Genomic DNA, 27490 nt, shown 5'->3' on the forward strand with positions numbered 1-27490 from the left:
AATGTTCATTACGAAATAAATTAAAAAAATTCCCCTTTTGAGATTTGAGACAGAAACTGACGTCCATATACATAAGGCGTCAATCACCAATTTTATACGAGCATGGCTCCCCTAAAATTCACCTCAACAAATATGTGCGATCTACATTTTATATTTCGTTATTTCCCCGCGATTAGTCCAGGCTAAAGCTTTAATTTTAAGAAGGTGCTTTTGCTAAATTTCCCTCTTGATCCAAATTAAATAAATTGATTGTCTTGAAAAGAAAAAAATTATATTTTTCGTTTGAATCCAGAGAATTTATACTTTTGACCTCATTTCAGGCACATGTATTTTTTATGTGCCAAAATTTAAATGCCTCAAACACTATTTAGTTAAAAAAATTGAATCTGAATCAAGGATATTCCATGTTACAACACAAAACTTCTCAAAAGCACAGATTTGTTCCTTTTGGAGATAGCCAATTTAAATGAATTTTTATTTTTAACCTCCCTCGGTTTTGTTTCGTAATTAATTTTTGACAATTCAAAAAACCCGACCACTAAGACTCGTTCTTTAAAAGCATAACAAACTTAGAACTACTACTTTTTTTTGCCGAGAATTAGTTTTTACTTGAAGAAGTCTACTTGATTTCTGGGAAAAAGAAAATAATAAACAAAATTTTTGTGGTAAATATATTTTTTTTATATTAAACCAGCAAATTGAAAGGTTACAATACAAAGGTGTAATATATTGGAAAATAACTTAACAAATCTATTTTTTGTAACCACATGAACGTCTACGACCTCGAGCACGTTCAAATTTGCGACCCTTAGATCTTACAAATGGTTTAGTGTGCGAGTGTGGTACTCCAGGTGCTGGACCAAAGTGTTTCACTGCTTCTCGGGCATTACGTCTACCTTGCATTAATACAGTATTGTTTCCTGTTGGTGATCTAAGTGCTAATTGATCAAAAGTGATTACTTCACCACCTAGAACAAAGTTACAAAATAAATTGTAAATACTATAAATTTTACAAAAAATAATTGACATGGTCCCCCATTCCCAAGTTTTTACATAGGAAAGTAACCGCTTACAATTCTATTAGTGTCTCTTTTTTTATCTCGATCTTGCTTTTTAACAAGGGGTTATGAACGATAAGCATATAAAAATGGCCCATCACATAATGGTATATTTTTGTATTTACAAATTGGGCCTGTTTTTTTTTCTATCTGATCACAAATAATTTTTTTTATTATTAATTTTTTTTAAAGCGATATCAAAATACTTTGCTAGCTTTTCCTCGCCAAAAAGACAAATTCAAAAGATTTCAAACTATTTTTATTTCCAATTTAATAGTATAGGAGCTCGCAACGTTTTCGAGAGAGAATTTTATTATTGCTGATCTTATGATATGTTGTTCCCCTTGCTCTTTCTGTTAGAGCCGGAAATGGATGCGTTTAGTACTGCGCAGCCTAAAAGTTATGGAAAATAAATGACATTTGTTGAATATATATCTTATGTTAAATCTTTTTGTTAAGCGTGGTATATGGCTGTGGCCGTTAAGGGGCTAGCTTATATTATTTCAGTGATAACTAGTTCCGAGGTCGAATCCAGCGGCAGTCACCAATTTTTTTTTTTTTTTTAAATTTATTATATTATTTCTATTGAATTTTTTTTAATTTATTTAATTTTTCTTATATTGAACGTTTTTTATTTTATTTTTTGATAACTCTGTACGGTTTTAATTACGAGTTAAATTTTTAAGGCCATATATAATAATAATAACAATAAAAATCGACCCATTCTTCCTTTAAAAAATCATTGTGTCCCATTTCTGAACGCAAAGGGTAAAAACTTCTAGACTCAACCACCTCCTCTATTGAACAAATTCAACCCAATAATTAAAACTTCGTAACTAAGACGATACAGAGTTATCACAAAATAAAATATGAAACGTTCAATACAATAAAAATTAAATAAATTAAAAAACTTTATATGAAAGTATTGTATACATTTAGAATTTTAATAACAAAAACGAGATTTTAGAAGTTTTATTTTCTTTCATCAAAATGAAATTTTAAGAGAAAGTAAAAAGTACTTATTTCTTGTGTGACTTCTAGCAAATACTTGGTTAGAATCAATTTGAAGATAAAATGTAGAATTAAAAAAAGGGCCTTCATACAAAAAATAAGTATTCAGACTTAACAATTTTTAAATACAACTTAATTTTCCTGGTTTTACAACCCACGAATCAAAAAATATACTGAATGTGTGTGAACAAACCAGGTAAAAAAATTTAAAAAAACTATAAAATTTACCTGCTTTAATGATACGTGAACGAGCTTTTTCTGTGACATGTAAAGCACAGACTGTTAGTTTTGGAACGTCCCATATTCTGTCATCATTTGTAACTGTTCCTACGACGACTGCAATTCTACCTTCACGAGTTGGTTTCTTCATAAATCGTACAACACGTGCCAAGGAAATTGGTGGACGATTGATACGACTCATAAACAAACGTTTCAAAATAATTCTGTTAAATTTAGCTGTAGTACGACGAGCTAAAAATCTGTACAACTAAAAATAAAAATGTTTTAATAAAATAAATCAACATTAATAATATGATAACACTTACTTTTACTAATAGCCGAAGATATACATCTTGACTTTTAGGTTCTGTACGACGAACCTTGCGATCGTGTTTATGGTTAATGTCGATACCCTAGATAAAAATTAAAGTTTCATTTAATAAAAAATAAATGATTGAAAATATACGCATATATATTATTTAATGATTTCATTTTGATTTTAAGATATTTTTGGATTAAAATTCACAAATTTCACGATCATTTACACTTACCATGACGCTAACCGGAAAGAAAAATCAACTGAACGTGATTATTTACAACACTGAAAGGACTTAATCGGTATGTGTTATTCTACTAACCATTAACAAATTTAAGCCGTTGGGGAATGTCTACGAATAATAAATACTATGATTTGAAAGGTATTGGCGCTAGCACCTCATCTAATATTAAAAAAAAAGTGAAATGAAAATAAACTTGAAATACTCTGAATACACAATGTTTAATATCAGTGCTTCCATTATTTTTTATAAATTATAGAAGTTTAAAAAACAATCATATTTGTGGCGGCTTTCCATCCTTCATTTGTTTTAATTTTGAAAATTTCGAAAGTTTTTCGAAGTATTTTCTAGAAAAGTTTTTTTTTCATTTTGTTTTGTGTAAATTTTTTACAAGACTCACTATTTGAAGCTACCTATAAATTTTCAACTCTCTATCTTTTACAGTTTTAGAGAAAATTTACATCAAAATTTTGCCCTAGACGAAAAAATGTTTCAAACAAAATATTTTAATTTTTTTTATAAGGAACATTTTAAATATATAACAGGTGCTAAACATGTAACAGGTTGCACCCTGCTAGCAGGCGATAATAATTCGTACTAGTTAAAACAAGAAGTGGGCCCGTTTTCAGTAGTTCCAAAAGATACAAAATTTTTCAATTTTTTCTTTTGTCTCAAGTCTCAATTTCTATAAAATTTATAATGCATATCTTTCAAGTTTCTTGATAAGATTTACTTCAACATTTTTGTGTACTAAAATTCGAAGCAGTATAAATTGATGGAAAATAGCATGTACATATTTAGGAAAAACACACAACGTTTCTTGTGTGCAAATAAATTATTTAAAACATCAAAGGGGTGCCGAATCCACGGACCTCATTTAAATGGTTGTAAATAACAAAAATAATTTTCAAACTTATGAAGGGCGTCAGATAATCATTAATCATATTTCGTACATAATAAAAAGAGGAATTTAAAATGGAAGAAGGATTTTATCCCGAATTTATAGTTGATAAAGAAGAAAAATTAGAAGATATTGATTCAACAGAGAGTCAACAAATTGATGTAAATAAGCATCCAATAATTAAAGAAGAAAACATTAATACTGAAACACATCTTCAATCAGAATTGATAATCAAAGACGAAATATTAGAAGAAACTTATTTAGGAGATGATGTTGAAAAAAATAAAAATTCTCATCAAAACAATTTATTACATCAAGAAGAAAAATGTTTTCCTTGCGATATTTGTGATAAAACATTTACCTTCAAAAGTTATTTAGTCAAACATAAACGAATTCATACCGGAGAAAAACCTTATTCATGTGATGTTTGTGATAAAACATTTACTATTCAAAGTAGTTTGATTCTACATAAACGAATTCATACCGGCGAAAAACCGTATTCATGTGATGTCTGTGACAAAACATTTACCTACTTAACAGGTTTTATTGTACATAAACGAACTCATACTGGAGAAAAACCGTATTCATGTCATGCTTGTGATAAGACATTTAGTGTCCAAAGTAGTTTAAATCTACATAAACGACTTCATACTGGAGGGAAGCCGTATTCTTGTGATACTTGTGAGAGGACATTTATCACTGAAAATCATTTAATTCTACACAAACGAACTCACACCGGAGAAAAACCATTTGCATGCGATATTTGTAATAAAAAATTTAATCTTCAAAACCCTTTAGTTAAACATAAACGGATTCATACTGGAGAAAAACCATTTTCATGTGAAATTTGTAATAAATCGTTTAATCAACAATACACTTTAGTTACGCATAAACGGATACATACTGGAGAAAAGCCTTATTCATGTGATGCTTGTGATAAAACATTTACTGTCAGCAGTAGTCTAATTTTGCATAAAAGAATTCATACCGGTGAAAAGCCGTATTCTTGTGATACTTGTCATAAAACATTTACCATCCGAAACCATTTAATTCTTCATAAACGAACGCATACTGGCGAAAAACCGTTTACATGCGATGTTTGTGACAAAACTTTCACCACTCAAAGTAGTTTAATTCTACATAAGCGAATTCATACCGGAGAAAAGCCATATTCATGCGAGTCTTGTGATAAAACATTTATTTCTCAAAATTGTTTAGTTCTGCATAAACGTACTCATACTGGCGAAAAACCATATTCTTGTGATGTTTGTGAGAAAACATTTACTGCTCACAGCGGGTTAACTAGGCATAAACGAACTCATACTGGAGAAAAACCGTATTCATGTGATGTTTGTCATAAAACATTTGCTAATCAAAGTAGTCTAATTAGACAAAGGGGGATTCAGGGCCAGCATAGCCATAAGTGCAAAGTCTGTGTTGCACAAAGGCATCCGAAATAAGAGAACATCCAAATTTTATTCACCAAATTATCAATAATATTCCGATTGATTTCGTATTAATGAATTGTTTGTTGTTCCATGTCTGATCCCGCATCTATTAATTAGGTTTTGGAAAATGTTCTTTCTCATAGCCACGAATAATTTTAAAGGCAACTTTTCGACTTTTATTCGATCGGATATATGAAACATGAAGCAGCAATCGTGTATTATGGAACCGATTATTAGTTATCAAAAACATGCTTATACAATAGACAACCGAATTTTATGGTAAATATAACTCGATATCTTCAATCGACTTAATCGAAAAGTTACCATTGTATAACATTTTTCGTGGCCATGAGAACTTTAATCGGGATGATGCAAGGAACATTTTCGATGGCTTTAAAAACTTTGACCGAAAGAATTTACTTACCAAATCGAGCGATGCCCTTTGACGATTTTATCATATGACTGCTAGTTGATATTGTTATGCACGTTATATATTTTTCATTTTGTTTAAAGCTAGAGCTACTTCTAGAGCAAATTATTGTATTTTGTTCATTATAATTTTGATATCAATAAAATTTTATATTTAACATTATTTGATTGATTGATTTCTTTATAGCATGTATAATAATTCATAAATTATTCGTAGAGTCAATTTTTGGTGAATTTATTCTGACTTAAATAAATGGGTTAACATCAGGTTAAAATTTAAAAAAATAACATTAATAAAAATAAATATGCAATAATTTTATTGGTAACTTATCATCCATTGTCCATTAATAAAATATTTTTAAATTAAAAATCGATGGTTCACTGATTCTATTACAAATCTTTTATTTTATATATTTATAGATGGTCCGTTCGAAATTTTCACCCCTCAAGTAGGTGCACGATCCTGGCGCCTTTGCAAAATGAAGGCCTATAGAATTTTAGAATATACAGAAAATATATATTTTTATCCAGTAGTGGTAAAAATTACCTTGAAAATGACACCACATTCATTAAAATTAATGAAGTATTAAGGGAGCAAAATAAAGAAAAAAAATCTCTCCCTTACATATTTCTATGCTAGATTTTTTTCGAGATGCTAGGTTGGATCAGAAAACCATCAAAAGTTAATCGACTAGTATTCACATAGTTTAACTTATGTACTTAAATTAATAGCATGCCTCACCCGCATACGTAAATTTTTGACTATGGCACTCTTATAACTACATTTAGTACCTAATTAACTTTCACATCGTATTAAATTAAGCATGTGACGCTTAATTTAAAAACAATATTGTACATACCAGTAAAATTTTTTTAAATGTTCGGAAACAACTATGATTTGAACATAAAAAAGTTGCAAAGTAATTAAAAAATTCATTAAAAAAAGAGTGAGTGAAAAAGTCATTTGTCTCTTGAGGATTGACGCAAAAGGAAACTACTTTTCTAATTTCACGTAGCAATAATTTATACTCTACGTAGATGGGTGAGGGCAAGATACTTTAAATTATACATACATGGTGTGATGTTTCCGTTATTCATTCGAAGAAGAAAAATTAATAGATATTAAAAATATATTATTTTTTAAATAAAAACATGAAAATGGTTGACGAAAAGAAAGCTTTTCCAATTCCATTGATCCAATTTCATATGACCCAGTTTTCATTTTTTTGTTAAGTACTATTTACCATATTAATTTACTTATTTTTATTAAAAAAAATTTTTTTTTCTAATTTGCGACTCCAAAAACCTATACAGTGGCCCAAACATTTTGAAGTCTGACATCTGTATAAAACAGATTTGAACAGCCTCATATACCGCTGGAAGTGAGAAAGAGATCTTTCTGCCCTTGCCGCTTCTATTCTCGTTTTATAATTAACCAATCAAATAATAACTTAACAAAAATCGCAGAGTTTTATGGGAAACATCATGTTCTGACATCAGATTGGACCTAGTTCTTCGGATTTCTTTAATAGATAATTTAGACACTAAACAGTAAGATATAGGATAAATAACACTTTAAATGAGAAAATTTATCCTCATAAAAAACTAAAATTTTTCATCTAAACTATTTTTTCGAAAATCTTCAGCTTTCGGAGGAAATGCTACTTAAAAATATGTTATTATTGCATTTAATCGAAAGAAAACACTCTAAATACGAAAAAATGTTTATCTAAAAGTTGTCAAGGACAATAGAGGCCATTTGCCTGTGTGCTTGACTTTGACCTACAATTATCGATTAACTTAAAGCGTATTTTCTTTCGATTAAATGCGATAATGACAAATTTTTAAGTCGTATTTCCTGCGAAAGCAAACGATTTTCGAAAAAATGTTTTAAATAAAAATTGTTAGTTTTTTTTATGAGGATAAACTTTCTAATCTCTTACCGTTTAGAATTTAAATTGGCTATTAAAGCAACGCGAAGAACTAGGTCCAATCTGATGTCAGAACATGATGTCCCCCATCAAACCCTGCATCTTTTGTTTGAGCTATTTTTTGATTGGTTAATTACAAAACGAGCTATTAGTCGTTATAGATTAAAACGACCCACCCTGTATAGGAATTTTATTGGAGTCGCCAATATATCTGTGTACTTAAATTATATCCCATATAAATAAATAATTTATACATTCATTCCATTTTACTAGCACTGGCACCAAAAGAAGGAAACTTGCACTTTTTAGTTTACTCAAACTGTTAAGTATTAATTGCTCTGATTTAACTCGGTGTTGTTCTTATTTTAAGGAAAAAAAAATTATATTTTGTGTATTCATTTTCTACACACTTTCAGGATTGGTGATTCAAATTACATTGCGTTTAACTCTCAAGTTAAAAGGCAATGTATTTCAAATAGATGTATCAAAATTACAATATTAGTCGAGTATCGAGATTCAAGTTTTATGCAAGTTCCCTGTTCAGTAAATAATACACTAAAAGCCCACTGTATCTAAGTGGTACATCATTTACCACTGTCATATTATTCTATCTATTAAATAATATTTCAAGAATATTTATTTAGAAAATTTGCAAAATAAGATAAAAAACGATTATTACGTGGGCACTTATCTCGTTAGTATTGTATCGCAAAATTTCTAAGGACTTTTCCTCAAAGATTTGTATACTCGGTGAGTCTTTTTAATCGATACATTCAAAAATTCCCTAAAATGCACCATCAACTACAAATAATATTAAGTTTGATGTCAGATATTTTATTCTGACCTTGAATTTGGATTTGGTCTTCAAGGTCACTTAGTCATGTTTATAAAAGTTAAGACAGAACACTTTAAATTAGAAAGTTTTTCTGCATAAAAAAATTAACATTTTTAATTTGAAATCATTTCGAAATTCGAATTTACTCGGAGGAATTTACTTCAAATTTAATCGACAAAAAATAGACAAGCCACAGTTGCCAAATTTTTTTATGAGGACCAACTTTCTGAGATGGTTTCTATTTCGTATTGGGTACTCGATTCCATCACACAGGCCAAATGTCACTACATTGTTAGTTATTTAATTTAATTTTTCATCAAGATTGTGATACATAACTTATATTGCAAATTATAGAACAAATCGATGGTTTGGCATAGACGATGGATTTTAAATGTTAACTAGCTAGCAGAGGTTTAAATGCCGCTCCGATACGATGAACTTTTGGCATATAAGAGCAAAAAAAAAAATTTAACTTATACAATAATGAGACTAAAATAACGTCAAATTTTTGAATTGTTGGAACATTTAGAAACAATTTTAAATTCTGAAAAATAATTTTATTGGCAAATTATTTATGTTGTTTAATTTTTGCTCGAAGTATTGTTAGAACAAAAATAGCAATTTTTTCATAAGCAGCAAACATTAACGCCGCTGTTAGAATTGTTTGTAATAATTTAGCTTCCAATCCTTTGTAAAGACCAATAATACCATTAGTTTTAAGTATATTATAAATTAAAGTTATCATGTTGGTTTTTTTAGCCGTGTTACCGCCATGCCTAAGACGTGTTTGCGCAAGTTGTAATGGATATGTTGTCACCGTTGCAACTGCTTTAGCCAAGGCTCCCACCTAAAGAAAATTAAAGACAGTTTAATTTTAGTTCATAACTTAATTATTAAAAAATTTATTGTGATTGCTAACTATATTTGAATAAGATAGTTTCGGCCTATTCAGAAACTGAATGGCATTTTTAAAAGCAGTTCAGTTTTCACTGAACATAATAAAAACATGAATTCAAAAGTACTAACTTTTAAATTTGTCATTATCAAACTTTGAAAATGATTGGACTCCTTTTTTCGGTGAAGAAATACTACAATAAATGAGCCATAACTCGATAATTTACTATTTCTTTTAAACTTATCTTTTCTAAGTCTTATTTTGTGTTTTTAAACTTTTTTTTAAAATATAAAATATACGATTTTCGAATTATAAAGCTTGAGTAAAATTACTCATGGCACAACGCATATTTCTGCCAATTTGTATAGTAAAAAGGCGAAAAGAAATTACACCTACATAATTGTGTTAGAAACTACTTTTTATTAGAAGTATTTTATTGTAATTGTAATTTTTTCAGAGAAAGTAGAGAAAAATCGACCCTTCATTTCTTTTTTACCATCTTAGATTTCCGCGGATTCTTCAAAGAATATAACTTTTTAGTTTTTGTGAACTCTTTTAAAATGATATCCAAAGTGAAAGGTAATTTTATCCATAGTATATGTAAATGCCCGTGTTTTATCCAATTCCCTAGTAGCAAACACAAGTGTATTAAAAAACATAGAATCAATAATGCTCATTTACCAAAAAATATGTTATTGCTGGCATATCTCCATACGCTGCATTCAATTTCCGTTTAACAGTTTCATAAGTCATAAATTGAATGGCTGGATTTGAAACAAGTAATAATGATGGCAACAAACCAGCCCACAAGCCTGACCGCCCTTCATTTTTACCAATATATACAAGACCTTCGGTCAGTGTTCTAAATGGTTGTGGTGATGACTTTAGTCGCGTATTTACAACCCAAAGCGGACTTGTTACTAATACGTTAATTATACCCGCAACCGAACCCACTAATAAATCTTTGATAGCAGTACTTTCTGTACCAAGCATGCGTTTTAAGCCATGAAAAGTGTAAAAATAAATAAAGTTAGATGCGCACAGACTTTGAAGAACAGGAGACATGCCTTGATATAATGTACGGCTAAAAACAATAAAATTTATAACAATTAAAAATTTGTAAAAATGGAAATACTGAAAATGAAAAAGTTATGCTTTTTTTCAATTTTTTAATCTTTAAGTGTCCAACCTGTATTTATAAGTTATGTAAAAAAACCTTGATGGGAAATTAACAGTGCTTCAACAGATATAATGTACCTGGGAATGGGGGAAATGGTGTGGAAATTGGGGGAAGAAGTAAATTTGCAAACCATAAGGCCATATGATACCAAAGAGAGGAATTTTGAACCAATGTAAGTATAGGCAAATCGAAATATATTTATTTGCATTATTTTATACCTGGTGAAACGCTGTAATGAACTTTTAAGCTACTCTGTATATTTTAATTAAAAACGGGTTCTCCAATGATAATTTAGAAAAGAAATTAAGAAGTAGGTATTCACCTGAATATCCTTTAAAATTAGATATAAAATGACTGCGGATGTAATTATTTTTCAAACAATAATTTGTACAGTTCGTTAGACGAAACGATAAAACGATAATTTATAGTATATATACTCCAACCTGTATTTACATACGTTTTTTGTGACACAGAGTGTACATATATTACTCTCATAGCAAAATGCCTTAATTTGACGCCATTAATGGCAGCGCTTTTGCTCTCAGCGAGTAGTTAGCGATCTAGTTTTAGTGAAGAGAACTGTGAGAAATAATTAACTTTTTATGTGGGATTAGTAATCCATCCCACGATCATTTTTGTTTTTCAATAATATTAGATATTCTAAAACGCTATGTCATTTAACTTAGGTAAACTTTACTGATAGTGTTAAATAGAAAACTTACACTCCTTCATTCGCTATCAACTTTTGCATTTCTTTAATAGTACTTTCAGCTTTTTGATCGGTTGAAGACACTATAAATAAAAAAAAAAAATAAAAATATATGAAAATCACAAATTTATGCAAGTCATAGGTGTATTATACTTCATTTATAATATTTAAAATTACATTGCAGTCGTTGTCGAACTGTATCTAATGGGTAAAATGTAGCCATTGCGATCACGCTTCCCTATTAAAAAAATACAATTAATCAAAATTTTACTTAAAAAAAAAATTATTTTCGTAAACTTACCGTAGCTCCAGATACCGCATGAACCCATGTTTCGTAGCTCAATAATTTGTTTGTATTACTCATGTTTATGATAAAATACAAATGAATAAATAAATACCGCCTTTAATTTTTAGCACATAATAAACGTACCCCCACAGCCGTTCTTAATCAATAACATGAAAGAAGCAATGTGTAATATTAATAGGGTTATGTCTACAAATAATGTGTGATGTTTATATTGCAATTAAATTCAATGAAAAACTAAGTACAAATAAAAATAATGCATCATAAAATCAATTAAATAAAAAAAAAATTACAATTGATTTTATCTAACATGTAATATATTGCGTATTATAAGTAAACACACATTTTCCTTTCGTTTACGTTAGACAATTGATAGTAATTCATACATGATTCACACAATAATTTTGTAAAAATTAAATTTTTAAATTACTTAGTCCAATAAATAAAAGTATAAAATTTGTGAATCCACAAAAAGTTGTATCAAACTTTTTGGTTGAAAAAACGCAAGGATTCAAGTTGAAATGGATTTTGTTTTTGCCTTCTGACCATTAAAATTCCGCATTGCTAACAATTAATTTTTATAAAACTATATTTCTGCAAAGGCTAGCGCATAGGAATGTGCCCTCAATATTCTATAAACTTTTTGGAAAACCTAAAAAAATGGAGAAATAGTTTTTCCTAAATTATGCGTGTATACTTTCAATAATTTCATTTTGGCGTCGTTTAGGGATTTAGAGTAAAAATCATTATACATGGGGTGTCCCTATACTACCGTACTAGAATGTTATCGCAATTCTAAGAAGATAGTTCCAAGTTTACTGCAGTTTTTGGATTCGGGAACTTCGTTAATAATCGTTTGGAATTTTTTTAATATATCTTCTAATTGAATTTTTTTTAAAAGTAATTAAGTTGTATAAAATAAAATTAGCTAAAATTTATCTTCTAAACATTTTTCTCAAAGTTTAATTTGTGGAGCAAACCAAAGTAGTACCGAGCAAGAGAGAGTGTATGATGTATATCTACACTTTCTCTTGCTTAGTGCCAATTTGGTTTTAACTCTACAGATATTTGCGTTTAAAGTTTTAAAATACAAAATTTGATTTTCATGTCAAAATATTTCAAATAGGACGTAACCAGATCCAAAAACAGTAAAGCAAATTTCTTTTTTGAACGTTGTTTCTAAATTACTTTGATTACGAGTTTTGAAACGTCGTGATGTTTAAATTTTCAAACTCTTTCTAACTTAAGACTTCAAGGCTATGCTGACTCGGTCCAAAATCCAGCTCTGCTCCGATTTTCAGACTATTACGGGCTTACATCGAGACAATTGAAATCAAACATAAATATGCAAACATCTTATTTAAGATTATTTGTTTTGTATTATCAATAAAAACGCATGTTTCTCAAAATGATAGCAGTTTGCCACTTATCTCGCTTAAATTACATTTAGAAAAATTAGAATATGGTATTAGAAATTGGTCGAAACTTTTTGTGCGTATTCTGACTTCAACTGGTCTATAAAAGTTTATAATAATAATTTTGGCGACGCATGGTTACATCATCAAAATTAACAAGTGAATATAAAAATCTGACTGAATTAATTGTTGAAATACCGTGTATAGATTGTATCAAATATCAGACCTTATGTTGTTTTATAATTTAAATAACTTTTAAAATTACAAATAAAATGGTGACATTCTGGCCGCGCTTTCGAAATTTCGAAAAAATTGCTATTTGCCTCACTTCATATTGACTATCCTTCAGGCTTAGTCTGAAATTATAATCAATAGATTAATTATTTGAAGATACTTATAAATTCTCAACCTTCTATCTTGTATAGTTTTGGAGCAAATGGAAACTTATATTCTAGCCTAATTTGCGCCCTCACAGGTAAACAAAGATGTTTCGAACCACAAGTTGTTTATTTTTTTATAGGTAACATATTTTAAATAAAAAATTTTGTACTATATCTTACGGTTTACAAGTATGGTCCTGCGGACTCAAGACCCTATGTTTGTATATATCTATCAATATCTATTTTCATTTTTAAGTTATCGTGATGACAGACGGACATACGGAAATGGATTAATTAGGTGAGTTTATGAATACCTATACCAAAATTTTGTTCGTATCATCAATATTTCTAGACGTTACAAACTTGGGACTAAAATTAATATACCTTGATATATATTTCATATATACAGGGTATAAAAATTAATAAATGTACAATGTAACAATTACCTTGAAAGATGTTAAAATGGACTTTAAACCAATTAAAAATAATTGTTTTATATGCTAAATTATTAAAATATTTGAAATGCTTACAAAATATGCATATTTATATAAATTTTATATTTAATAATATGGTATTTTATTATCAGCGTTATGCACTGTGCATTGAAGTATTATTAGAATTACTTTTAAAAGATAAACATCGTTTATTAATATAATTTATAATTTTTTGTAAACAGCTGGAGGAAATTAGGGATTATTTTAACTTTTTTTTGTTTCATTTGAAATAATACAAAGTAATAAAAATAAAAGAAGCTAGTGGAATCAAAATATCATGGAATCATAACATCAAAAATGAAAAGTTTGATCCAAAATTAATGGGTTTCAAAAAAATTGATCGGATAAAATTTGGCTGTATTATAAAAAAAAATTGATTTTTTGAACTTGATGACGTTATCAAAATTCAAAAAATTGATTATTGCCCTATCACATCCAAATTATTTCCAATACCAATAATAAACAAAGTATGAAATTTGAAATTATACTAGTTTTGGACATAATTTTCAAATTTGCGGTCAAATTTAACCTACCTCTAAAACTTTTGAAGATGGTAGGGCCCTGGGTCCGATATTTTGCACAAAGGTGAATGTTAGCTAAAACATAACATCAAAAATGAAATTATTAAAAAAAAAGTATTCAAAAAATGATTTTTTGAACTTTTTGACGTCCTCAAAATTCAAAAAATTGAATTTTGCTGTATCACATCCAATATATATCCAATTTTAATAAACCAAGTAGGGAATTATACTAATTTTGGGTCATACTTTTCAAATTTGTGATCAAATTTAACCTACCTTTAAAAGTTTTGAATATAATAGGACCCTGGTACCGATATTTCGCACAAAGTTGAATGTTCACTAAATGTCATGAAATTCTTTTCGGATGATATTGTCGTTAATACACTTCGATCAACACCTCAACGGAGCCGATATCATATTTTGTTCCCACGATGTCGACGACGTAAAAAATTTCAACGTACGTACGTACATACTTCTTCTCCAAATTGGTGTTAATGCCTTGTCCTAACCATGAAACGTAAAGATATTTTGAAAATTTCGATTTCGAAAATCGGACCCATTGCAATAATTTCCTATACTGGAAAGTTAAAACCAGCAAAGGACCAAACAACCTTTCATTTTGAATTTTCTACCAATTAGCGTTACTAAAGCGCTGCATTTAACGTCTAATTTGAATATGATTTCTAAAATCTTTCTGGGAAACGCTAAAACTTTTAAATTGATTTCTTTAATCTTTAGTTCGGATCGATTTTGGCTTTTCAAATATCAAATATATATAGCCATCAGAAATTGTGACTAAAGAGGCCAAATATGTTTCATTGTTCTAACTCCAATAAGTTGAATTTTTTTCCAGAATAAGATAAAGTTCATTGGGATATTTATGTAGAAAAAAAAAACTGCAAATAGTTAGTCTTAGAATGTATGTATTTTGCCCTACTTAAGTTTAAATAACAGAATATTTTTATTTAATAATTAATAGTTCTTAATTAATTGTTTATAGTCTTCTTATGTGAACAGTATTTACAATATTATTTTCTTCCAATTCTTATGGTTGAGGTGAGGTTGATTTCATTTAAATTATCTCAACTAATTTTTAATAATTTTAATTTTTAGTCGTATCCATGTTTTAAAGATAATTAAAAATTAGCTTATAACATAATATTTTTTTATTATAATAGTATAAATTATATAGTTTTTTTTTTATAAATACAATTTTTTTCTATAATTTATTCATTCAGTTAATTTATTATCATTTACAAATAAAAAAAACAGATGTAAAAAATATTTTAATTTACAACATTTATTCACAAAATAAAGGATAAGTTCACACATTAAATACGTACCGTTTTCACCAATCTATACTGCAAATTCTATAAAGCTACAAGTCATACCACTGATAAATTATCGAGTCAAATAATTTGAACGAAAGAGTATAAGATCTAAATCTTAAATTTGCTATAAAAATATACAAAAAATTATTAAATCATTTTTTAGAGGAATTTTAAAGAAATACACTAAAAAATCTAAATTGTTTCACCATTTTCAGCAATTGTTCCTAGATATAAAAATTTGTTTTTAAAATCTAATAAAATAATTCATTTGGACAGATAAAAATTAAACATCATCTTTACCCCCAGAAGAGTATTTAAGTTCAACGCAGGGAATCATAATGTTAGGTTATATGAATATTCTCCAGCAACATGGATGGCTTCATAAAAGAGGCGAGCGACAAAATATTGAAAGCATTTTCTAAAGGCTGATTTTGAAATATTTACATTATATTGGGGGAATAGAGAAATAGCCTTCTGTCAATCAGCCGGTTTTTGTAGCGTTTGGTGCGGGGTCAGCTTTAACTTTGAATAAAACGTACAAGTATTTTCTAAAATTTGAAAGTTTGTATATTGGTGCAGAATATTATTATCAATATAAAAAATATAATCAGTCAGTCTATTTCTGTAGCTTGGCGCGTCAGTCACGCGTTAAACTTATCACCTTTAATCGGTGACTGACATTCTCTGTTACAGAAATATACTGACTGACTATTTTTTAAGTTTTTAATAATATTATGCATCAATATACAAATTTTCAGATTTTAGAAAATATTTGCAACGTAATTATTTTAGTGGAACATAAGATGATAATAATAATCAAGTAAAAGTATTTTTAGGAAATATATATCAACAAAAATTAATAAACATTTAGGTACTCAAAGTTTTTTATCATTTACCTTAACGAAGACTTAAATCATTGACTAACACATTTATTACATCAGTATCAAAACTTAGGTATGTTTGGCATAAATCATTGGCTCGCGTCAATTCTGGGAAAATTATTATTATTTTTTCAATTATAAAAAATTTGATCCACAACACCATAAACCACTTTTCTTCTTATTGGTCAATTCTCATGCGCTTAACATTCAATAAAGAACACATAATAATCCCATTCAACTAGTAAGATATTTTTGGCGGGTGACCTTTCACCATCTCGTGTTTTATTTTGTAAAAAGTGACTAGCAGAAACGTCATTATCATATATGTTACAAGTGGAATTAAAGATTTAAATAAAATGAGTATAAAACGATCGAATCGAAAGTGTAGTGTTGTTAATCGTTTTCCTGGATATTCCACTGTTTACAAAATTAAAACATATGACAATGACGTTTCTGCTAATCATTTTTTACAAAATAAAACACGAGATAATGTACTACTTTACTAGCGATATTGATTCTCCTTCTCTGATTTTAATTTAGATATTTCATCTCGTTAAAAACACAGCCCAACACCGTGCTTCACACTCACTATTTGATTTCTCACTATTTTACATTGTTATTGTTCGTTTAAACATAATTTTGATGGATTGATTGATACGTATTAAAAGTGTGGACTATTGAAGCCGAAATATTGAAGAGGTCAAGGAATTTATTAATTAAAAAATAAAATCAGTAAAATGTAATAAAATTAAGGCATTTTTTACGGATGACCTTTGCGCCATCTCGTGCTTTATTTTTTGCAGACAGTGGTTTAGCAGAAATAGTAGAAGAATTGCTAGACATTTTTGAGTAGGTGTTTGAGGCATTCTGAAAAGTCAAATACCTTTCCTATAATATCCTAATATAAAAATGCAGACCTGGCTGAAGAGTAGCAGTATCTTTAAAACCTCTTTATTATCAAATATAATATTTCTGGTTGCCAAAAAATTTTTTAAAGCAACTTGTAATTTCTTTTAAAGTAAACTTAAATATTGAGAAAATTAAGAAAATAAACAAACACCTACGTGCTTCAAACACCTACCCTAAAATGTCTACCAGGTCACAGGTTAAAATGTCTTTGTCATATTTTACAAGTGGAATTAAATTAATATTCAATAAAATGAATAAAAAACAATCGAATCGAAAGTGTTGTGTTGTTAATTGTGAAAACACTCCCAGTAATAATCCAAAATTGCAATTTTATCGTTTCCCTGGGAATTCTTATGAAGAGAGAAAACAAAACCACTGTTTACAACATAAAACACGAGATGGCGTTCTACTTTACTAGCGTATAGCAAGAAAATTGATTTTTTAGTAGTTTAATTTCCAGACTCTAAAGTATTTTTAATGAAAATGTTTTTTAATGGTGGAAAGAAACTTTTTTTTAAAAATATGTATTAGTAAATTTACTAAGACATGTATAAGATTGATTTAATCAAAAAAGGAATTCAGAGCGCCAAAATAGAACATGTTTTCTAGTTTTCAAAGAGGCTTATCAGCTGATCTGTTTGAACTAGGTATATAACTGCATAAAACAGCTATTACATTATTATATACAGTTGTTACGGCAGTTTTTAGAATTGGTTCTTATTTTGAAATTAGTACGTAAAATTTTAAAATCATCGTTTAAATATTTCAATAAAACTTGACTTCATTTATCTAAATAGATATGATTTAAAAAAAATTGTTCTTTATTTATTTTTATAAAATGCTTCTTTACTTATTGTTATTATAAACAGCAGTCTGTTTGCATATATTAACAGCTTTTTATAAATGATTTATTTTTTAATTAATTAATTTGTCTAATTAATAATAAGATTGCTTTTAATCATTAATATAATCGTTATAATTAATATGTATAAATATTTCTTATCGATGAAATCTATTATGTTTGGTGTTGGGGAAAAATCGCCGACGATAACGTTCTTTTGTGCCATTATAAAAGTTTGATGAATTTGAATCGAATTTAAGATGTTTTGTTCGAAATTGTAAAGCACTATTAGAGCCATTTTGCCAACGTCGATTATTTTGTGAATATTCTTGAAATGGATTGTAACCTGGATTTGAACGAGGTACACTACTATTTTGTCTACGTTTTTTAACACGACCACGATCCATTTCATCCACATCGGTTCGATGTCTCTTGAATTGTTCTCTACGTTCATTAGCTACTTCTTTGTCTAAATCAGATCGATCTCCATTCCATGTAACGACTGACGTTCCATACCTGTACAATCAATTTTTTCATTTAGTATTCAAAAAATATTAGTTTTAAAGTAGAAGTACCTTGGTTTTCGATATATCGAAAGCTAAATAATTAAACAAAATTTTCAATTTTCGATATTCTGAAAATTACTTTTCGTCTTATATAGTCAAGTTGTAACATAATTCACCATCAAAATTGAAAATATTTATTTTTTTAAATTTATGTCCATACTACCGTGCTCATACATCTTTAATTAGTCTGATACAACGGTTGTTTTTTTTACCCGACTGAGCAACGCAAAGGAGTGGTAATGTGTTTATCTGTGCTCATATGTGATATAATAGAGACCAAACACGAGGGCCGATTTTGATGATTCAGACATCAATCGATTTACTTTCATATAAAAAAAACATGTCTTTTATTCAAATTTGCCCTGGCACTCGTACATCCTTACTCAGGGAAAGTTTTGGTTACATTTAGTTTGTAAACAGAGCAATCGGCTAAATTATTTCTAAACCTTCTAACTTAGATTTAGATGTGGAAATTCGTAAATATTTATTCACGAAGTTATTCATTTTTACTATAAAAAAAAAACTATCTTACCCGCTATGTGACATGCGCATCAATTGAGATACGGTGTTGTTAGTACTAGAATTGCCATTCGTTTCAATAGTCGACGATATTTTTCCTTTATTCCTCCAACCAGTGTCGCCATTCAATGACGGTGCTCTGCTTTCAGGTCGAATGGATATTAACCATTTTCCAGAAGGTGCGTCTTCAGAGTCACTAGTAGAGCCACCGTCCGAGTCATAAGGTACTAAACGTCTATTTGCTGTTCCTAAAGTGAGATATAATGGAAATAGATTAAGATTTATATTGAATATCCTTTATAACAAAATTCTAAAATATAATTACCATTAATGATAGGTGCCACACTTTTAATACCATTTTTACCATTTGCTTCATTTACTTTTGGAGTACTACTATCATTTTTATTTTCTACTGAATTTTTATTTTCCATACTCTGTCCATTTGAATTTAGACTTTTACCGGGTGTTAATAAAGTATTTTCTTTAACAGTACGTTCCGGTGAATCCAATAAGCGTGAAATATCATTAACAATATTTTTATTAAGATCGGTGGCAACATTTGATGTTGACGAGCTGATCGATTCCGTTCTTGAATTTGAATTTCGATTAATCGAACTAATACCATTTAATTTTGAGGATGTTCCATTCATTGCATTACTGCTGCTACTTAATTTACTATTCGAAGCATCGGATGAGGATGATTGTTGATTGAATGTTTTCAATAAATTATAATTACTGTCTGTTTTACCGTTCTCTAAAATATTTTTATTACGTATAGGAGTGGGTATTAAATTCGTTTTGAAAGCTAATGATGGTATAATTGATGATTTTATTGACGATGACGTTGGACTTGGTTGTGGTGTTGAAGATTGATGACAACTATTTTGTATTGAAGATGAACAGCTGCTGCTGCTACTGCTCGTACTTGGTGATTTATTTTTTATTGTCATTTTACCATTTATTTTATCGGAACAAGATGATGGTTGCGAAGAATCTTGTTCTAATTCATAGAACATAATATAAGCGTTTGTATTGAGAACAATTTGTTGAGATACTGATCTTACTGAACAATCGTCAAATTCGTAATAACTTCCTGCAAATATCATAAATACATCAAAATCATATTAACTTATATATTGGATTTTAATACTAAGAAAGATTCTATCTAGCGATAATAAAAAAAACTATAATTTGCAACGCCCATGTATTATATAAAACATTAAAATTATTATTATATTGTTAAAGAATTATATAAAACATTAAAATAATTGTTTTTATTTTAATTTGGGTCATTATGTCGTTCTGAAAATGTAAATAGCTAGTTAATTTTTCATAGATTTCCAAATTGTAGTCAGGGAATAATAATTTTGTGCACAACTATAAAATTAAAACAAAAAATGTATATGAAAACATATAACTTAAAAAATTAAAAGTTCAATATGTAAATAAAAAACAAATTTTAATTTAAGGTCCTAACTTTGTATGAAAAAATGATATGTAAAAAATCCATTAAAAAAAACCAAGTACTAAGTTTATATAAAAAAGTAGGAAAACTATCGCAATTATAAAAGACTCGGGGAGTCATTATGGCATACCATATGCTGACATCTTACTGTTAAAATCGAATATTATTATATGATTTAAATTAATTCAAAAATTGAGGTAGATATGGAAAAATGCTTTTATTTTTAATTTTTTTTTCATAGAACTCTTAAAAAAATCAATTCCAAAAATTAGAATGCGTAATATAAAATACTTTTTTGAGAACTACCTAAAGAAGTCATTTAATAAGGACGTGTCGCATAAACTTAAAATTTTAAATGCTCCTCTTTTATGCTGGTTTTTCCTCTAAACGGGCAGTTGAGTTTTTATTGAAAAACAAAAACAAATCTGAAACTGTAATGGCTATTACATTGCCAAGCTTCAAAAAGTTTGTAAAAAGTTGCAGTTTTGGTTTTTTCGACACGAGTTTCTATTTTGTTTTTGTATATCCGTTTAGTGGAAAACCGACATTAGGGCAAAAGTACAAATCCTTCCTCCTTTTATAACGAATATTTGAGACTGCGCGAACCGTTTCAATTAATTATAGTGACTTATTATTATTTGACTTTAGATTATCATTATAAATTAAATCATACCTGAAGGCGTAAGACCAATGGCAGTGTAGTGTCCACAATTGGCAGACATTCCCATATGTGTAACAAGAGCTACAAGTTTATATACTAATGGAGTTGCTGGTTTCCGATGAGAAAATCTTGTTAATTCTAAACGTTGTCGAAAAGCAATATGTTTTGTAATTTTACCTAAAAATGATAAAATGTTAAAAATGGATAAATGATATGTGACGAATAGATACCAAAGGATATTAGTTTCGGAAATGACAAAACAATTCTAATTGATTTTTTTCCGAAACGACACCTCTTTTAAAAAATATAGTAAAGAAATTAACAAGCAGTCTCTTCTTTACAATTTTTTTTTTGATACTTTTATATCTAGATCGTTATCCGTTTATGAAATACAATGAAAAAGATAAAATGTTAATGCATTCTTGTGGACAATAAAAAGCAACACTTTGCTCTACATCAGATATATTTCGCAGTTGAAAAATACACATTAATTAATATGTATTTTAAAGCCACCAAATATATCTGATATACAGCCTTGTTGCAATTTTATTATCCGCAACTATACCAACCCTGACAGTAATAGAAAATAAAATATTAACTTTTACTTATTTAAACACTTGAATTAGTTGATATTTACCTCCAGCACCAGCAAATCGTTTTAATTGAATACAGAGTACGTAAGGAGCTCGTTCTAAACTAAATTGTTTGACTGCAGATACTTTTCTTCGACATGATTCACATCTGTATGCTAAGTCATCTAATCGTTCACACGCAAAGTATGACGTTAAAGCATCGTCTAGAGTTCCTGCTTTTCGAATATCCAATAATAAATCCTAAAAACAAAATAAATAAAATATATTTTATTACAATTTTAAACATACAGGTTGAATCAAAAGACACGCTGCATCTATGGAGAATGCATTTGCCATTAGACAAAATTCTTATAGGTTACGTTCTTTATGAGTTTTTTTTTTTTTTTTTGGGAAGACCAATTATTTTATATAAATAAAAAACGTGTACATATAGGACAATTTCTTAATTTTAAGATCCCGTTATCCGATTTCAAAAATTTGATATGGTACTGCTCCAGTAAACGATTTCTCTGGTTTGGATTATCCAAAATTAAAAAATCAAGAAAATTTCTTTAGTCGATTGATGAATACAGGTATTAATCGACGGAATAGTCAAAATTATGATTTTTGACAAAATGGCGGCTTCCAAAAATATTAATAATCAAATTCTTAAAAAATTTCCAACTTAATAGTGGTCTAAAATATCGTACTAATTTTCAGAAATATCATTGCTTCGATTAATAGACGTTTAAAAGACGTTTACGCTCTGTTCAAATTTTTTTTGATGCGTTTATTTTTGTGAATATTTATCGGATCAACTAGAAATTTGCAGAGAATTACTTTTGATATTTGAAGTAACTGAAAGGTCGAGGTGTATAAAGCTTAATTTTGTTTCTACTCTTTAATCGTACTTAATAATTCGAGAAGGAATGTAAAGAGTTTTCGAGGTGGCTCACTTGAACAGAGTCGGTTTTTTCCAAATCATCTAAAACCTACTAGTAAATATCCACGTTAATATAAAACAGAGGAAAATGGTCTGATGTTAAATTAAAGTTTTATACTCTAACAGTAAAAATTTTGATTTTTCTAATATTAAGAAATTCCCAAAATTAAATATTTAACGGACACTTATTTCGTTAAGATACATCGAATATTTTAAGGACTTTTCGATTAATTTTTACTTGACGAACTCATTCTCCAGAGATGCGTCGTGACTTATGACATATCCTGTAATTTTCGTTGAAAATTATAATTACTTGAGATATTAAAATATGCCTGTCTCTTCAATAAAACCAGAAAGTAACAACATCATATATTTGAACAAATTGGAAAAGATAAAATAAGTGATAATGAACAGCAAACATCATGAATTCATTGTTGAATCCAAAATGAACAATAAACTAATGGCTAATGAAGTCAATAAATTATCCAACTCAAATCATTTTATAATTCTGTGGTATTTTAATCTCTTATATCTTGTAATCGTTTATTTTTTAATACAAGATAACATTCAAATAAAAATAATTCAGTTGATTTCATTCATGACTACTAACAATACACGATGTATGTTGTCTTTCTTCGTTTATTGAATCCAATATCGATACCAATCGAAAACTATTGGGATTAAATTTTTAGAATTATACTCATAAAATTGTATTACATTGGTTGTTGGCGGTAGCCTCGCCATAATTTATTTGCTTTTTTATTTGCATTATTTTTATGCTAAATGAATTTCAGCCAAAGTATCTGAAACTACGGGATGTAATAAACTTTGATAGACGAAAAAAATTTCGACTTAAGGAACGTACAGTTTTCTACACCACTTTGGGTGCGTATATTTGGCGTAATCTTCATGGGATCAATATAAAAATGATTTCCCTTTTTTCATAAAATTCGAGAATGCTAATTTTCATTTTTGTACACCTAATCTTGTTGAACAGCTTTATAAAAATGAATTAAGTCATCAGTCAGTCAGTCTCCCAAAGTAGTGTATAACTTCTTATGTTTTAACTTGAAGATAAGACTTTTGATATACTCATAGAAGACAAATAGAATCTGTTTCAGAAAGTTTGGTTGAAAAGGGTAGAGTAGGGTCCCTTACTCCCAAGCTATTGAAAAACTTGTAAATAAATGTGACGAGATTTTTTTTATATAAATTTTTATCATAATATTTAATTTCATTACGAATTCAGTTTAATCGTCATTTTAAGAAATACGAAGCTATTAATATATAAAATTTGGATTATATAAAAAAAATCGTTCAAAATTATTAAAATCCGGCAAAAATAATAATATGCTGTTTATTCAATAAAACTGCAGTTGTATTTTTAAATTAGATAAGTTTATGGCTACATAATTGACAAATAAACGCCAAAATATATTCAATTAATATTTTTTATTTTTAGGCTAGAGACAGTCCAATTTCTTCGAATATCTTTTGAATTGTGAAATTTATTCGATAAGGTATAAAAAGGAAATAACAAATTTTCGATATCTCGCTTCATATTCGAAATATCTACAAGTATTCAATCACTTTGTATACAACAATTAATAATTAAAGTGTTACTATTAAGTTTATTTAAAAACTTTCACTATTGTATTTTTATTAATTTTTAAAACTAGAACTTTCAGAATCTAAACGATATATCGAAAATTGATATACTTTATTCACTTTGCTTATCGAATTTTAATCAACGAATCATAATATTTAGTTTCTGAAGTCTGATATCGCAGCCCCTCATATCGAACTTTATTTTCGAAGTCTGATATGATATAGTTTATTTAAATTAAGAATTACAAAAAATATATGAAAACAGTACCTGAAAATGTTGGACGGTTGTACTGACATGCCCACATTGCAAACAACGTACAGCGGATCTTAAATATCCACCTAATATTTGATTTAAAGGTGTTGTCTCCTTCGAACGGGCATCCAAATTATCTAGGTTACTAAATCTTTGAATATATGCTCGTTCCATAGCTTCTACGAGGTATCTTAAAAATTCATGGGCATCTTCTTGTCGTCCTGGTACTAAATGTCGACATACTAAACGTAACTTTGATGAGACTAACCATGGACGAATAGGTTGCTGGGACTGGGACTACAAAATTTATTTCAGGTTAAGTAACTTATTTATTTTAAGTAGTAGTAAGTAGTTGTAAATAAACATACCTGCGAGGATAACAAAGTTTTAGCAACAGCACAAACCATACAACTTTCACAATTGTTTCTGTGTTCACGATCCGAAACTAACCAATTTATTAACGCAGGAACATGAAATAATGCTTGTAATGTTGAATTTAAATAACAAGTATTGCCTGTATTTTGCATCCCAACACCTGTGTGCCATCCTGATTCCTTCCAACCTAGTTGAACAGCTTCTAAAGGAAATAATACATGTTTTGGTTCTGATAATATTTCTTCATCTTTATTGTTTGCCTCCGGTGTCATTTGCTGAGTGGCTTTTGAATTAGGTGATCCCAATACAATATATTTACTTTTGAGGTTATCCAACACAGTTGATTTATATGTTTCCGATTGTTCGAAGTCGATGTGAGAATTTAATACTGATTTTGCAGATACAATTAATCGTGAATCTAGATCGGAATTATTGCAAGATCCACGATCAGATGAAAGAGCGTGGCGTAAAGCCGCATTGACTGGATCACACGTTGATGCAGGCATTACTCTTTAAATTGTTTATAATAACTATTATTTTGATTATACAAATTTTAACACGTGCCCCTGTCCGTCAGGAGAACAAAAACATAATATTAAATTAATATTTTATCGATAATTGACCTTTCAAAAATTACACCGGTATAATATATTTGATTCACTGATTAACCTGATTACTATTTATGTTGAACAATTCATTATTTTATTTAGGTAAATGTGCACTTTTTTCCCGCGAACTAATTTCGGTGGAACCTGTAGTCAGGGTCATATACCGGGTTGTTGGCTAGACTATTCAGTATAGTATTCGTCTGTATGCTTGTTGTTATGTTCAACACGCCGATATCAAGTGAGACACTCCTATTGTGTTTACTAAGTAAGATAAAGATATATATATGTACTTTAACTGTAAAAACAAAATGGCGTCTAACTATTAAAACATATCTGCTTTCAATTGAATAGACTACCAATTGTTAGATATTATTAATCACTACTGTACCCATAATTAAATATTCAATATATGATTCCTGTATTACCGACTTCGACCTAGTTCAACATTTATTACATAGATAGAAGTAGTACCTCTATTTTAAAAAGCCTATTTAAAAATCAGCGCTTCGAATAATCCAAATATAACTTTCAAGCATTTGAGATGAATCAAAGTCTATTTAAAAATTAATTACATTTTTTTCTTATTTAACTTTAAAGCAAAAGGCCACAGTTAATTATTTTCATTGAAAATATAGTGTTATTTAATGAGTACCTATCCTATTTAACCCGAAAAATAATTCGGGACTCAACTTTTCAAATTAGAAATTAATTAAATCTTATTGGCATTTATATCAATATAAAACTGAAAGTACTTTACCTTGAATTTGAAATGGTTTTTAAATGTGAAATGGACATTAAAATGAAAAATTATCTATAACTACGTAATACGTAATAGCTTGGTACGTAGGTAATAGCTTTTTGTGAGGCCTTAAAATATATAAACGTTCGGGAGCCATTTATCAGTTTTGTTTTCTTTATCGCAAGTGTAGACGATGATCCGATTTAATTAACGAGTAAAAGTATAATCCATAAATCACTATATTTCATAGTAAACACGGAACATTCGTTTCGATTTTAGTTTTCCAATTGGGATCAAAGTTCCATAGTTTCCTGATCGAGAAATCCCAATAAACTCCCAACAAGAATGAATAAGAAATATCTTGTATTTATATCCCCATTTTACGTTATAATTTTGATGGCGGCATTCGAGCTTGCGAACATTAGAATACAAATCTAACGTGCTAGCCTTTAAACTATGGGATCTTGTTCCTATCGGTCACTGTTTATATTACTATGACAATTTTAACGTAAAGTTATTTCTATAGGTAAGTTTTCAGCTGAATTATCTCACTAACCTCTCAAGCAGATTTCAGTGTAGAAAAAATTTACGTTATTGGTTATCCCAACAAGTTCCCGGTTCATTTCCAGCGTGAAAAAAGCCATATCATGCAATACTGCATTTGGAAATCACAATAGTTCTCGCTTAGATCACATTTAGGATATAAACTGGTCTCAGGTAACTGTAATTGCATTTGGAAATCTCAAGAAATCTCAACCACATTCTGATAAGGAAACACTTATTGGGCATGCCACAGTCATTTCCAATTCAATCCCGAAATAGAGAAGTTGCATTAATTTTCTTTTGTCTCAAATTAATATATAAATGAAAGAATAATTTATCTAAAGTTAAAAGTTTTTTATTAAAAAAAAATTAATAATTCCACTCTTTAT

General features: G+C 28.7%; 4 protein-coding genes across 4 annotated transcripts; 1 reads left to right on the plus strand and 3 right to left on the minus strand.

The window, feature by feature from the left end:
- Window positions 1–657: 657 nt before the first annotated feature.
- Window positions 658–2935, minus strand: LOC123297441 (60S ribosomal protein L18). Its single transcript, XM_044879104.1, has 4 exons — window positions 2840–2935; window positions 2615–2701; window positions 2298–2556; window positions 658–968 (listed from the first exon to the last, which is right to left on the minus strand). Exons 1-4 carry the CDS (start codon window positions 2840–2842, stop codon window positions 751–753), a joined length of 567 nt encoding a protein of 188 aa, XP_044735039.1. The 5' UTR covers window positions 2843–2935; the 3' UTR covers window positions 658–750.
- An 885-nt stretch (window positions 2936–3820) lies between these two features.
- On the plus strand, window positions 3821–5206 carry LOC123297871 (zinc finger protein 525-like). The gene is made up of 3 exons (XM_044879682.1): window positions 3821–4018; window positions 4097–4706; window positions 4965–5206. The coding sequence occupies exons 1-3, from the start codon at window positions 3821–3823 to the stop codon at window positions 5204–5206; spliced, it is 1050 nt and encodes a 349-aa protein (XP_044735617.1).
- A 2472-nt stretch (window positions 5207–7678) lies between these two features.
- Window positions 7679–11832, minus strand: LOC123297303 (peroxisomal membrane protein PMP34). The gene is made up of 5 exons (XM_044878912.1): window positions 11475–11832; window positions 11351–11411; window positions 11187–11256; window positions 9966–10368; window positions 7679–9236 (listed from the first exon to the last, which is right to left on the minus strand). Exons 1-5 carry the CDS (start codon window positions 11535–11537, stop codon window positions 8958–8960), a joined length of 876 nt encoding a protein of 291 aa, XP_044734847.1. The 5' UTR covers window positions 11538–11832; the 3' UTR covers window positions 7679–8957.
- Window positions 11833–18374: 6542 nt separating this feature from the next.
- On the minus strand, window positions 18375–26041 carry LOC123298268 (ubiquitin carboxyl-terminal hydrolase 36). The gene is made up of 7 exons (XM_044880229.1): window positions 25205–26041; window positions 24852–25133; window positions 22098–22293; window positions 21473–21637; window positions 19660–20427; window positions 19348–19582; window positions 18375–18765 (listed from the first exon to the last, which is right to left on the minus strand). The coding sequence occupies exons 1-7, from the start codon at window positions 25715–25717 to the stop codon at window positions 18408–18410; spliced, it is 2517 nt and encodes an 838-aa protein (XP_044736164.1). The 5' UTR covers window positions 25718–26041; the 3' UTR covers window positions 18375–18407.
- Window positions 26042–27490: the final 1449 nt, after the last annotated feature.

The sequence above is a fragment of the Chrysoperla carnea genome, chromosome 4, assembly GCF_905475395.1.
Source record: "Chrysoperla carnea chromosome 4, inChrCarn1.1, whole genome shotgun sequence".
NCBI lineage: Eukaryota > Metazoa > Arthropoda > Insecta > Neuroptera > Chrysopidae > Chrysoperla > Chrysoperla carnea.

What these genes read in the sequence shown, in the direction of transcription:
- LOC123297303 (XM_044878912.1), bottom strand. Translation starts at nt 11,537, where the DNA reads ATGAGTAATACAAACAAATTATTGAGCTACGAAACATGGGTTCATGCG. An exon ending in ATGCGGTATCTGGAGCTACG is followed by an intron (nt 11,412 to 11,474) that starts GTAAGTTTACGA and finishes TTTTTTTAATAG; the next exon opens with GGAAGCGTGATCGCAATGGC. An exon ending in TTGATAGCGAATGAAGGAGT is followed by an intron (nt 10,369 to 11,186) that starts GTAAGTTTTCTA and finishes TATTGTTTTTAG; the next exon opens with CCGTACATTATATCAAGGCA.
- LOC123297871 (XM_044879682.1), top strand. Translation starts at nt 3,821, where the DNA reads ATGGAAGAAGGATTTTATCCCGAATTTATAGTTGATAAAGAAGAAAAA. An exon ending in AAACTTATTTAGGAGATGAT is followed by an intron (nt 4,019 to 4,096) that starts GTTGAAAAAAAT and finishes GATATTTGTGAT; the next exon opens with AAAACATTTACCTTCAAAAG. An exon ending in AACATTTACTGTCAGCAGTA is followed by an intron (nt 4,707 to 4,964) that starts GTCTAATTTTGC and finishes AAAATTGTTTAG; the next exon opens with TTCTGCATAAACGTACTCAT.
- LOC123298268 (XM_044880229.1), bottom strand. Translation starts at nt 25,717, where the DNA reads ATGCCTGCATCAACGTGTGATCCAGTCAATGCGGCTTTACGCCACGCT. An exon ending in ACGATTTGCTGGTGCTGGAG is followed by an intron (nt 21,638 to 22,097) that starts GTAAATATCAAC and finishes TATCATTTTTAG; the next exon opens with GTAAAATTACAAAACATATT. An exon ending in TGTGGCACCTATCATTAATG is followed by an intron (nt 19,583 to 19,659) that starts GTAATTATATTT and finishes ATCTCACTTTAG; the next exon opens with GAACAGCAAATAGACGTTTA.
- LOC123297441 (XM_044879104.1), bottom strand. An exon ending in ATCTTCGGCTATTAGTAAAA is followed by an intron (nt 2,557 to 2,614) that starts GTAAGTGTTATC and finishes TTTTATTTTTAG; the next exon opens with TTGTACAGATTTTTAGCTCG. An exon ending in TTCACGTATCATTAAAGCAG is followed by an intron (nt 969 to 2,297) that starts GTAAATTTTATA and finishes ACTTTGTTCTAG; the next exon opens with GTGGTGAAGTAATCACTTTT.